Source organism: Onychomys torridus, chromosome 8, assembly GCF_903995425.1.
Source record: "Onychomys torridus chromosome 8, mOncTor1.1, whole genome shotgun sequence".
Classification (NCBI taxonomy): Eukaryota; Metazoa; Chordata; class Mammalia; order Rodentia; family Cricetidae; genus Onychomys; species Onychomys torridus.
In genome coordinates this window covers 103,087,955-103,101,131 of record NC_050450.1, presented here as the reverse complement: position 1 = coordinate 103,101,131, position 13,177 = coordinate 103,087,955, and the positions used below count along the sequence as shown (strand labels likewise).

At 51.6% G+C, this 13,177-nt stretch overlaps 1 protein-coding gene across 1 annotated transcript; it reads left to right on the top strand.

Annotated features, from left to right (window-relative positions):
• Nucleotides 1-3,242: 3,242 nt before the first annotated feature.
• Nucleotides 3,243-12,604, top strand: Fdxr (ferredoxin reductase). The gene is made up of 12 exons (XM_036198155.1): nt 3,243-3,608; nt 4,239-4,345; nt 8,295-8,390; nt 8,598-8,720; nt 8,827-8,940; nt 9,230-9,331; nt 10,173-10,280; nt 10,501-10,585; nt 10,676-10,875; nt 10,956-11,127; nt 11,855-12,025; nt 12,155-12,604. Exons 1-12 carry the CDS (start codon nt 3,425-3,427, stop codon nt 12,283-12,285), a joined length of 1,593 nt encoding a protein of 530 aa, XP_036054048.1. The 5' UTR covers nt 3,243-3,424; the 3' UTR covers nt 12,286-12,604.
• The last annotated feature ends 573 nt before the right edge of the window (nt 12,605-13,177 follow it).

Genomic DNA, 13,177 nt, shown 5'->3' with positions numbered 1-13,177 from the left:
GAGATCCGCCTGGCTCTGCCTCCTGAGTGCTGGGATTAAAGGTGTGCGCCACCACTGGCCGGCCTCCCAATTTTTGTGTAAAAGGCCAGATATGTATTTTGGGTGTTGTGGACAATATGACCCCGGTCACAACTCAACTGTGCCATTAAAGTGTTAAAACAGCCATATGAACATGCTCCCAGGGCTCAGGGACCATTGTGGAAGAGGGGACAGAAAGACTGTAAGCAACAGAGGTCGGGAAGATCAGAGAAAAACGGTGTTTTCTGGTCATGACAGGACCATGGCACTCATGAACTCAGAACAGCCAGTGGTTGTCCACACAAGACCAAGCCAGTGATTAATTCTAGCACAGAGGGGCGTCTTAGTTAGGGTTTCTACTGCTGTGAAGAGACACTATAATCACAGCAACTTATATAAAGGAAAATATCTAATTGGGGCTGTCTTACAGTTCAGAAGTTTAGTCCGATATCATCCTGGCGAGAAGCATTGAGGCCCACAGGCAGACATGGTGCTAGAGAGGGACTGAAAGTTCTACATCTGGATCCTTGGCAGCAGAAAGGAAGTGACTCTGGCCTGGCTTGAGCAGCTAAAACTTCAACCCCGCCCCCAGTGACAAGGCCACACCTCCTCCCACAAGGCCACACCTCCTAATAGAGCTACTTCCTGTGAGCCTTTTTCATTCAAACCACTGCTAACGTTTTCTGGGGAAAGGTGAGTCAGTTTTCTTTAAACCCAGCCATTTATCTGGCCCAAGAAATCCAGATTACAGTCAGGCCAGTTTAAACTAGTATGATGACATTCCAACTGCCGTTCACCTTTCACAAAAGAAGTAGCCCCTGGTAGGTCCACCATGCTACGAGTACATGGGCATCAGAAACTGGATTCAGTAGGTTATTAAAAGAAAAAAAAGGACATGAAGTTGGGGTGGAGGGGTGGATCTAGGAGGGATTGGGGGGGGGGAAATGGACATGAACGTGATCAAAATACAGTGTATAAAATTCTCAAAGAATTAACAGCCAGGCAGTGGTGGCACACGTCTGTAATCCCAGCACTCGGGAGGCAGAGGCAGGTGGAGCTCTGTGAGTTCGAGGCCAGCCTGGTCTACAAAGCGAGTTCCAGGACAGCCTCCAAAGCTACAGAGAAACCCTGTCTCCAAAAACCAAAAAAAAAAAAAAAAAAGAATTAACAAAAATATATTTTTAAAAAGAAATGAACATGATAGTGTCCTAATAAAATTTTGTTTCTAAACAAGTAAAATATTAAATATGCTACCATTTAAGATGGCTCAGTGGTTAAGAACACTTGCTGGACTTGCAGAGGATCAGAGCCCAATTCCTAGCACCCATGTCAGATGGCTCACAACTGCCTGGTACCTCTGCTCTGGTGGTTCTGAAGCCCTACATATAAATTCTATTTATTTATTTATTGATTTATTTGTCACACAAAATAGGCTTTCAGGCAGCATTCAGCTTGCCTGATGGTCTTGTGGGACAGGCTTAAAACGCAATAACACATTAGAGACTAATATTTATGTCTCAATAAGACAGTGGAGGAGTGACTTGTAGAGCAGAGGACTCCTGGGTTACTCACTGTGTTCTGGTTCTCAATCTGGGTGTCAGTCACATCACTACACCTTATGGGCTCATAACCTGTCAAGCTATGATTAGAATGTGTGCACTTTTCTGTGTTAAAATTCAATTAAAAATAATCTTGTTTGTTTTTTTCCATATAGGGTTTCTCTGTGTAGCCCTGGCTCTCCTTGATCTGTAGATCAGGCTGGCCTTGAACTCAGAGATTTGCCTGCCTCTGTCTACTAAGTGCTGGGATTAAAGGCATGCACCTCCACAGCCTGGCTAAAAATAATCTTAAAATAGTGTAAAAAGTATGAAATATAAAACAGGGAAAACTTCTGTTCTAGGTTAAGCTCCTGCACAAGGCTCCAACAGACCAGAATTAAAACCAAAATGGAGTCACTCACCATGAAGTTCACCAAGCTGAAACCCAGCCATTTATCTGGCCCAAGAAATCCAGATTACAGTCAGGCCAATTTAAACTAGTATGATGACATTCCAACTGCCATTCACCTTTCACAAAAGAAGTAGCATGCTGTTTCATGAGACCAGGCATCGCTCTGTAGCTCAGGCTGGGCTTGCTGCTGAATTATGAAACAGAAAATTAAGCCAGGAGCAAGAGGTACAGTTACAAGGTAGAGCAATTGCATAAGTCTTTGGTTTAATCTTCAACAAAAAAAAATAAACAAGAGTCAGATGCTGTGGGGATGACAAGATAGGTCAGTCTTCCAAGAAGGGGAAAGACCCTTAGGGAAGCATTCGGCTTATCTGGTCAAAGGTGACGATGGATCTTGCCCTTATTTTAATTAAATTTTTGGCGCTGCGGTTGAAAATCGGGTCTTGTGCACATCGAGTAGACACTCTACCATCCTTAATTCCTGTCCTTGTGTAGAAAATATTTGTGGGTCAGAAAGAGGGTAAAGTAGCTTGCTCCCGGGCCAGACATGAGTTGATACCCAAAAACTCACGTAGTGGAAGGAGAGAACCAATTCCTGAAAGCTGTCCTCTGACCACCATATACCATGTGAGCGCTGTGGCATGTATACATGGGCCCACACAAATAATGTAATAAAATAGATAAATGTAATAAAAACTTAAAAATAGATACTACTTACTTTTTGCATCAACTTTCTTTTAAAATATATAATTAGAACATGCACAATTTACTTTAATTACTGAGTTTTTGGGTGTCTCCTTAAACTCTGCACCTAAGGTACCGTCTTACCCCATCCCTGTACTGCTGGACAGTGGCTGAAGGTCGGGATCAGTGTTCTCAGTGCCAGAGCGGAGTCTCTTCGCGCGTTTTCTCCCTTATAATGGGAAGACAGTAAAGAGAAACAAGCTCTTGAGAATTAATATTTTCCCTGGTCTGACACGAACAATATCTCTTTGGGATTACACTAGTTCAACACCCAGGTTTAAAAAAAAGCGGCAAGAGCCGGGATACCAGAGACTTCCGGAGTCTGGGCTTCTGATTGGCTGGGACAAAAATCACTCAAGAAGGAAGCCACCCTATCAAAAGGCAACGGCAACTAGAGCATGCGTCATCAGAGAGCGACAAGGTTTATGTAAAGTAAACTCCTTTTTAATTGGCTCTTTTCTCCAAGAGCACCTGAAATGGCGTTGGGGATTCGCGTTTCTTCAAATCCTAGACTTCCGGTATCTGTAGCGACAAGGAAGACTGGGAAGAAATTTGTTAAAAGTTTTTCAAGTTCGGTCGCTCTGGGGGCTGGGCTTTGGAAGCTGGGGGCGTGGTTCTCTTTTGGGGCGGGACTCTTTCGGAGACCCGCGTGGAGTCTCGAAGTTGAGCTTTCCTAGCCAGCGGAGGCGAGGTTTGGGGTGGGGCCACAGTGATGGGCGGGTCCAGAGGACCGCCCCCGGCGTGCTGTAGACCTGCGCTCAGCACCCAGGAGTCACTGGTTGCGAGCCTTTCCTCCCGCTGGTTTCTGTTCTCAGCCATGGCTCTGCGCTGCTGGCGCTGGTGGCACTGGTCGGCGTGGCCTGGGGTCCGGCCGCCTCCCTCCAGGACCACCCCGAGTAGGAGCAGGGCTTTTGGGGCTGCACCAGGGCGAGGGGAGGCTTGTGATCAAGAGCAGGGGTCCGAGCGGAGCGGAGCTTAGGCAGGACTGGGTGAGGGGTGAAGCTGGAGGTGTCTGCTCTTGCGGGAGAAATGGGAATGATGTACAGGGGAGAGGGTCTGTGCGATGAGGTGTGAGGCGTCCTGGGTAAGACACTGGTCAGTAAAGGCGAAAAGGCTAGACCATGAGGTCTGCATGTGTGAGACGAGGTGAATTGGGGGTGACAGGGAGGTGAGGATATGAATGATAGAGTTCTGTGGGAAAAGAGGGGATAGGAAAAAAGTAAGATAGAGATGTGATGGGGATATGAAGACATGGAATCATACAGGGAGCCCCACAAGAGAAATGAAGTGCTGTGCAGGACAGGTTCAGGGGCCAAGGGGGTCTGGCATAGGCTGTCGTTACTGGGCGTAGCATGTTCATAGGTGAGGCATGGGGTTCTGGATAAAGTCAGCCTCTGGCATTCAGACGGAATGATGAAGCTTTGAGGAAGGAAGACGCAGGTGGGTGAAGGGCAGGCTGCCGTTGGACAGAATTGGTTGGGGTGTTAGAGAGTGTTGGTGTAACCTTGCCGCCCTCCTCTGCCCAGCCCCAGGCTTCTTCTGCCAGCAGTTCTCCACACAGGAAACGACCCCTCAGATCTGTGTGGTTGGCAGTGGCCCAGCTGGCTTCTACACAGCTCAACACTTGTTAAAGGTAAGTCCTCTCTCCAGGCTCCTTACTCGCCATTCATTTCTTGCCCCAATTCTGTGGGTGGGCTCCAGCCCTTTGGTTTGCTTGGTAAGGAAGGGGCTTCCAGCTCACCTAAGCTGTGTCCTTTCTACCTGATTCCACATCTATATCTGAAGTTCCCACCTTAGGTCCTCAGCTGTGAGAGAAATGTGTTTGTCCCATGATTGGTGGTCAGGGACAAAGTTTTTTTCAATCTTGTGGCATGGCTTTATCCCCCACCCCTTATCTTCTTTTACATTTCTCCATTTCCAGTGTTCTACATTTCAAGGCTATCTGCTCTTAAGCTTTGCTGCCCAAACCACAGCCCCAGCCTTCCACATGCTCATTTTCTTCCTCTAAAGGCCAAGGTCTCAAAGCTTTCAGTATTAGTCTTGTCAGACAGGACTCCAAGGCTGCCAGATGTACTTGAAACTCAGACCTTAAGGCAAAAGAGGAAGTGGGGGAGGCTGGAGAGGAGGCTCCATGGTTAAGAGTTGTTTGCTGTCTCACAGAGGATGGGAGTTGGGTTCCCAGCAACCACATAGTAGCTCACAATTCCAGTTCCAGGGGATCTGATGTCCTCTTCTGGCTTCTGCTTGCACACACACACACACACACACACACACACACACACACAACTAAAAATAATAAAATAAGTATTTTTTTAAGTAAGGGATACTAGGATTGACTGAGATGAGACAGTGTCTGAACTTTAGAGAGGATTGTAATATCTACAAGACAGGAGAAAGAAAAATTATATTGATAATACATGCAGATACTTGAAAGGTAGTGTGACCCACTGGCCTGGTTTACCCAGGGTTGACACTAGGAAGGTCTCATGGAGACCTCTGCTGAGAAGTGACCTATGCATGACTCTGCAGCTACTTACAGACTCACACAGGGCCTCATGGTCAGAAGCTGCTCCTTAGAAATGTACACATAAGATACACTGAAGACCACGTGTGGGCTTTGGCAAGCTCTCTGGCCCTGATGTGAGGAGTCAGCCTGGAATGCAAGGCCACTGATGAAGGACAGCCTGGCCTCTAGGATAGAGACTCATGGGCTTTCAGGGTTGGGGTGGCAGGGGTGGACAGATGAGTGGTGTGGTTGGTATCCAGGAGGGTTTCTTGTGAGAGGCACAGACTGTTAGCTGAGGGTGAGAGGATAGCCTGGAAGGCGGGGTTCTTGGTGTTTTCTCAGTGGGCCAGATCTTGACCCATAGGCATGTGGATGTAATTTCTTGTGCTCATGGACCTGGCATTCTAGCTTGAGGTGGATGGTTTGCAAGGTATTTTAGGGCTTAAACTAGGTGACCCCTAACCCAGTCTAGAAGGAGAGGTGTCTAAACTGCATTTTGTGGAGGATGTGAGGCTGGAAGAGCAGGAGTGCCTCAGATGTGGGGAACTGTGCACAAAGGCCAGAGGAAGGGGAGTGGCCCTTTGGTATCATTCTAGAGCCTGTTCCAGAAGGTCAGTGAGTATCTGAAGGGTGAAGAGGTGAGAGCTAGGGCTAAGGAGGCAACTGGAGCCCAGATTAAAGATGCCTAGAAACGGTGGACCACACTGTAGACTTGAGTGACTTTCTTTGTGCATTCTCCGTATTCCCTGCTGGAGAGCTCTTATTTAAATGAGCTTTTCTGGGCCCAGCTCAGATTTAATCAAACTCTGACTGGGACCCTCAGAATCAGCAGTTTTAAGCAAATACCCTGTGGGATTCTGGCATTCACAGATATAGGAAACTGACTTCACTCAAGTTACCACCTGTAACTCCAGGGGCTCCGAACCCATCTTCTGCCTCTTCAGGCATCAGTACTTATGTGCTTATACCTCCACCCCCACAATTAAAAAAAAATATGTTTAAGAAAGGAAAAACAGGTTGGGGATTTAGCTCAGTGGTAGAGCGCTTGCCTAGCAAGTGCAAGGCCCTGGGTTCGGTCCTCAGCTCTGGAAAAAAAAAAAGAAAGAAAGGAAAAACAAGGAACCCGCCATTGGGGGTTGAACACTGGGCCTTGTGAATGATAAACAAGCCTTCTACCAGTTTGCTGCACCCCCCGCCCATTTTTCATTTGGAATATTCTCTCTGAAGGGTAGACTTAAGCAGGGCTATTTGCCCAGAGAGCAAGAGAGTGGGGGTCAGGATGGGAAACTAATAGGGCAAGGTGAAAGGGGAGGTCGAAGGCTCAGACTGGAGCTCCAGGGCCTGAGATAGAAGGGGACGCAGAAGTAGAGGGGAAAAGGGGAAAGGAGAAAGGGTGGGATGAGATGTATGGAGTGAGACGTCTGCATCTCAGGTTCTGACGTCTCAGGATGAGGAAGAGATAGGGTGAAAAGATGGGAGAAGAGATAGAGAGGCCATGACAGATCTGCAAGGTTTGAGGTCACAGGAGGGAGTAGGTAAGATGTTCCTAGGACATCCTGAGTGTGTACCCAGGAGGAACAGAGGACACCAGACCAAAGTGCCCCAGAACCTGTCCTTTTTATGAAAAGGGCCAGAGAAGCAGTTGGCCCGAGGAAGATGGGTCTGTGTGAGATTAGGGGTGGAGGTAGGCTGTGGAGAACCTTGTGCCTGGAAGCAAGACTCCCTTTGTAGCAGGACGGAATGGAAGATGCAGACAGTGAGGTCAGGCTGTGTTAGGGGTGCCTGGCAGGCCAAGCAGTTTGAACTTTGCCCTCTGGCAGTGAGAGAAGCATGGGGAGGTTTTGGAACAAGAAATGATGTGCTCCAGCGTCAGTCACAGTTGTGATGATCCTGGATGAGTCCATTGTGTCCTCCCACTGGGGGAGCCCAGGGCTGAGAGCTTGGGTCTGACTCACTCAGCCTTGAGTATGACCCAGAGGGACAGGACAATTTTTTTTTTTTTAATGCCGAATGCCGTTTATTGAAGGAGGGAGGAGGTTTTAAATACAGGCTTACAGCACAATGGGAGAACCAAACAGGGGCCAGGACCCCACAGGGGACAGGACATTCTATTGCACAGAAATATATGCAGAAGTTTTCCCTGTGACAGCCAGGTAGCGTTGAAGCTGGGCCTGGCTCTGGCTGCTGACTTCATGGCCAGAGCTCTTCGTGGGTTCAGTTTCCATGGAGTTTGAGAGAGGTGATTTGGGAGGCCACCCCTGAATTGGCCAAGGATAAAAGGCAGATGGGCTGGAAGGCTGGATTTAAGGCTGGTGGGGAATAGGCAGAAGCAGGATTTGGGCAAAGGCAGTGGGGGTGAGGGTATTAGGCAGGAACTCACTGCCTTGAGTTCTTTTGAACTGGGTGGGATAGGGCAGGGCTCAGGGCATGCTCCCCTGATTCCCCAACTCTTTCGCTGTCCTACCTTCCCCAGGCTTCCCAGTTCACAGAGGAGGAGACCAGGGTGTTCTGGGACCTACCAGGCCCATGCTGTCGGTAGCAGCAGAGCCAGACCAAGCTTGCCTGGGCGATTGCAGTCTCATACCCTCCCTACACCCTGCAAAGTGCCCTGGGAGGACGGACAACATGGGGTAGCTGGAAGGTGGGAGTGGGCCCACTGCCACTCCCTCTGTCCACACATGTCCCAGCTGGGCCCTCACTCCCTCTCTTGAGGAGGGAGCATCACATTGGAGACTTAGAGCTAAGGCAGGTTCTCAAAGGTGGGTTCTCAGGTCACATGGCCAGCATGTCTAGAAGGTGAAGGTATATATCTGACCCAAGGATTAAGTCCTGATACTCACTTCCAGCTTCTCACATTCTCCGTTGGAAGTCCTTGAATCTGACCTCAGCTTGTCTCGTTTCGTATGTTCCTCCAGAGCCCTTGTCTGGGCGGACGGAGAGCCAGAGCCTTCTTTCTGCTCGTGGATGGCAGTCTCCTTGGCCATTTGAGCTGAGCGTTCTTGCTCTGTCTGGGGAAGGGAGGCCCTGTGGGGGCCCAGCCTCCCTGTTGAACTCACCAGCTGTGCTTTCCCCCCAGCACCATACCCGGGCCCATGTAGACATCTATGAGAAGCAGCTCGTGCCCTTTGGCCTAGTGCGCTTTGGTGTGGCACCTGACCACCCAGAAGTAAAGGTGGGTGTCTTTTGGTGTGGAGGTGGTGTTGGAAACAGTAAAAATGAGGAGGATAGAGAGGCTCCCTGGTGTGGTAGGATGACCTTTGGCTCTCTTTGTGATGGGGCCCCGGGCTCCATGCTGGGGATCATGGGGTGAGGGTGGTACTGACATGCTCCCAGGTGCTGCTCCATCTTCTGATGTTCCCCTCCTCCTGCTGCCTGGCAGAATGTTATCAACACGTTCACACAGACAGCCCGCTCAGATCGCTGTGCTTTCTGGGGCAATGTGGTGGTGGGCAGGGACGTGTCTGTGCCAGAGCTTCAAGAAGCCTACCATGCCGTGGTGCTGGTGAGTGCCCATGTGGCGGGGTGTTGATGTGAGAGGAGGGGCTGATGGGAGCCAGGAGGCTGGTGCTGAGGCCTTGGGCCTGGGTGGGCACTGCATCTTTCCTCAGAGTTATGGAGCGGAGGACCACCAAACCCTGGCGATTCCTGGCGAGGAGCTACCTGGGGTGGTCTCAGCCCGGGCCTTTGTGGGCTGGTACAATGGGCTTCCTGAGAACCGGGAGGTGAGTTGGGGGAGCACCCTTGCTGCTTCGGCTGGAGTCAGGAGCATCCCTGAGGGGTTAGAGTCTGAGGTGAAGGCACAGGAGCAAGCTGAGGAGATGTGAGATGTCCATGACTGAGGCAGGTCAGCTGTGGGGACCTGTGGGGCTGGGGGAGAGGAAGTGAGGTAGAGTAGACTAAGGGTAGGGCAGCCTGAGGGCACAGCTGGGCCTGACCTAAGGTGTCTGCAGAGGAGATTAGCCTGACTGGAGCTGGGGGTGGAGATGCCCTATCAAGACCTTTCTCCTCCAGCTGGCGCCGGATCTGAGCTGTGACACAGCTGTGATTCTGGGACAGGGGAATGTGGCTCTGGATGTGGCCCGGATCCTGCTGACCCCACCCGAGCACCTGGAGGTGAGGGGCAGTCAGAGACTGGAGGTGGGAGCACACAGAGCAACGGATGCTCCTGCGGCCCCCCACGCCCCGGGGGGTTCAGGTCTCATCCCTCCAAACAGCCCAGTGCCTGTTTCCTCCAGGAGCCCAGGCATACTCCAGTGTGCCACTTGACATTTACACACACATTCTCCCTGTTTGGGACATCTGGACTGACCTCCTGCTAGTTAAGAACTAACATTCCTCCTTCTTTTCATCCTTGGCTCAGCCAGTCCTTCTGCCAAGAGGTCTGCCAGGCTGTCTTATAGGTGGTTTTTCTGGAATAGGGTCTCAGCTCCAGTGGCCTTTACATCCCTAACCTTGCTTCACTGCTACAAGTTTACGGTCTGTGATGAGATTGATTATCTGTCTCTCCACAAAACAGGAACTCTGTGGGTTCTCAACTAGCCTGTTTGGCTCACATAAACTGCTCTTGCCCCCTTAAGCCCCTTGTCATGTTCTGGACATGTGATGGACTGTGAGTGAATGGCAGAATCAGCCGGAATCCTCTTACCTGGGAGCCATTTGGAGAGTTGGCGTCAATGCTCTATGTGGCCACCAGGGGGGAGTAGCGGTATAGTTTTTGGGCCGTTGGCTTTCTCTGCGTTGGAGTGGGATGGGACCAAGACCAACTGGCCTGGCAAGTCCCCTTCCCCAAGTCAGGACTCTCAACCCCTTTATTTTGAGTCAAGGTCTCCTTACATAGCCCTGGCTGGCCTGGAACTCACTGTGTGGATCAGGCTAGCCTTGAACTCACAGAGGTCCTCATGCCTCTGTCCCATGTTCCACCGTGCTTGGCCCTAAGAGCCTCCTTTTGTGCCAGAAAACAGACATCACAGAGGTGGCTTTGGGAGTCCTGAGGCAGAGTCGGGTGAAGACTGTGTGGATAGTGGGCCGGCGTGGACCCCTGCAAGTGGCCTTCACCATTAAGGTACTGGGTCCAGAGTGGGAGGAACCGGAGTCCCAATAAGAGGCGTCAGGGGTTGCCACAGAGCCCTGGGAGTAGCTGCTTCCCTGGATGGAACGGGGTAGGCGGGCCAGGGCTCTTGATCTTTCCCCACACTGCTGATAGTCTCTCTTCCTAGGGCTGCTGAACTCTGGTGAGTTCAGGACCTGACCTCCCCCCTTACCTCCCCCACCCCCCCCCCAAGGAGCTTCGAGAGATGATTCAGTTACCAGGAACCCGGCCCATTTTGGATCCTTCGGATTTCTTGGGCCTCCAGGACAGAATTAAGGGTGAGGGGCCAAGTCCAGCCCCCCCTGGCTCATAGGCTTGGGTGAAGGTGACCAGCAGGGACAGCCCTGAAATGTTCCATGTTGCTCCAGATGTCCCCCGTCCAAGGAAGCGGCTGACAGAGCTGCTGCTTCGGACAGCCACAGAGAAGCCAGGGGTGGAAGAGGCGGCCCGCCAAGCACTGGCTTCCCGGGCCTGGGGCCTCCGCTTTTTCCGAAGCCCCCAGCAGGTGCTACCCACACCAGATGGCCAACAGGTAGCAGGCGTCCGCCTGGCAGTTACCAGACTGGAGGTGAGTCTCATGTTACCCAAACTCCCCTTCTTCAGGCTTCCCCCACCCCAACCTGGTGTTACCCACATTCTTCCCAACAGGATGTTGGGGAGTCTACCCGTGCAGTGCCCACGGGAGATGTGGAGGACCTCCCTTGTGGGCTGGTGCTGAGCAGCGTTGGGTATAAGAGCCGACCCATTGACCCCAGTGTGCCCTTTGACCCCAAGCTTGGAGTCATTCCCAACATAGAAGGCCGGGTTGTGAATGTACCAGGTGAGAGGATATGAGAAGTTGAGGCATCTAGTTATGATGGGGGCTGAAAGGCTGGTGTCCCAAGACCACTCATTCTACAGTGATGGAATGTGAGACAGCTCCAGACAGGCCCAGTTCTAGAGCATAGCCCTCCCTCCTCCTGTCCCCTAGGGCAAGTTCTCAGGCAAGCTGGGACATCATTCAGTAAAAGCTTACTGAGGCCTGCCCTGGGCCAGTGCTGACACTGGTGGAGATCGCCCCTGTCCTTGGGGGGCTCCATTTTCTTACCCATGTGCCCATCGTGTTCATTCATTCAGTAGTGTTATGTGGGCCTGCCGACCTGTGGTGAGCAAGTCCCAGTTCACATCCCAGGGGAGTGGCTCATCCACAAGGAAACTGAGGAAAGGGGATGGCATGGGAAAACAAGCCAAGAGTCTCTCACAGACCAGGTGCACACCTTTAATCCCAGAGCTCAGGAGGCAGAGGCAGGCAGAGCTTTGTGAGTTCAAGGCCAGCCTGGTCTACACAGAGAAACCCTGTCTCAAAAAAAAAAAACAAAACCAAACTGAACAAAACAACCCCCCGCCACACACACACACACACAATCATGGTGAACCAGTAGCTACAGTGGGATCTACTGGGAGACATGGGATGTTTGTGTGTGTGTGTGTGTGTGTGTGTGTGTGTGTGTGTGTGTGTGTGTAGATTGAGATGCAGAATCGTCAGAAGTCTCTGTTGTGCTTCTCAGGCCTCTACTGCAGTGGCTGGGTAAAGAGGGGACCCACAGGAGTTATCACCACCACCATGACAGACAGCTTCCTCACCAGCCAGGTGCTGCTGCAGGACCTGAAGGCGGGGCTGCTACCCTCTGGCCCCAGACCTGGCTATACAGCCATTCAAGCCCTGCTCAGCAATCGAGGTCTGAACCTGATGCTGAGGTCTGGGAGTGGGGAGGGGCAAGGGCGGCTTATCTTTGGAACTTTACCCTTTGGGAGGAGGGTCCCTTAGAGGAGATGATGGCATTGATTTGTCTTCCTATCTGCCTTAGGGGTCCGGCCAGTCTCTTTCTCTGACTGGGAGAAGCTGGATGCTGAGGAGGTGTCTCGAGGCCAGGGTGCTGGGAAACCGAGGGAGAAACTGGTGGATCCCAGGGAGATGCTGCAGCTGCTGGGGCACTGAACCTGGACCCCAGCCCCTATCCTGAAGAAGAGTCTTGAGCAAGGATGCGGGGCCTGAGGCAGTCTGAGTTGGACACTTCCTCCAGATACAGTGCCGACTGCCCTGGCTTCGAGGCTGAGCTCCGGCCCTTCCAGGGGCCTCTGATCTCTGTCTTCTGCAAGTTGACCTTGCCAGTGTGGCTCTAGGCCAAGGAAGGAACCTTAGGCTAGGGATGGATGGAGGGACAGGCTGACTCTGCCCACTCCTGCTTCCTTCCTGATGAACTTTGGAGGGCCCCTAGACTGAGAACGCAGTGGAAATAAAACAGCTGTGCCTAAGAGCCATGGCTGATGGGCTACTTTTGTGGGAGTGGGAGTGGGGCACTTTCTGGCCTGTTTGTCTGTGGCTGCCAGATGGAACTAGGGAGACAGAACCTTGCTCAGGAGCCTCTTGGGGACCAGGAGGCTTGGTGGTCAGGCCTGGCATGCACTTACCCTGCCTTCCCTGTCTATTCTTTGCTTCTGTGGCCTCTTGGTCTTCAGTTCACACTTCAGTCACTGGTGACAAATCCCTTACTTGTCTGCCCTGCTGGCCCCACTGCCTGGTACTTCCAGGACAGAAACAGAGATAAAAGGGAGAAAAGGAGGGAGCGAGGGCACAGGGTGTAGTCCTTGTTCCCAGTATGCCCGGGTCTCTCCTGGTTGCTGGCAGGCTTGGCGGGGCCTCCAATCTCCACATGGTCTGTGCCTTTCCATTTTCAAGCTTCCAGACAAATCCACAAGCCTTTTCAAAGACTACTCCAGCCTACGGCAGTTTACAGTCTCTTATGGCAGCAAGATCTGGCCTTACTTTATAAACTGAAGGAGCCTCGAAATTAACTGGCCCAAGGTCACACAGCTAGGGAACTAAGGGC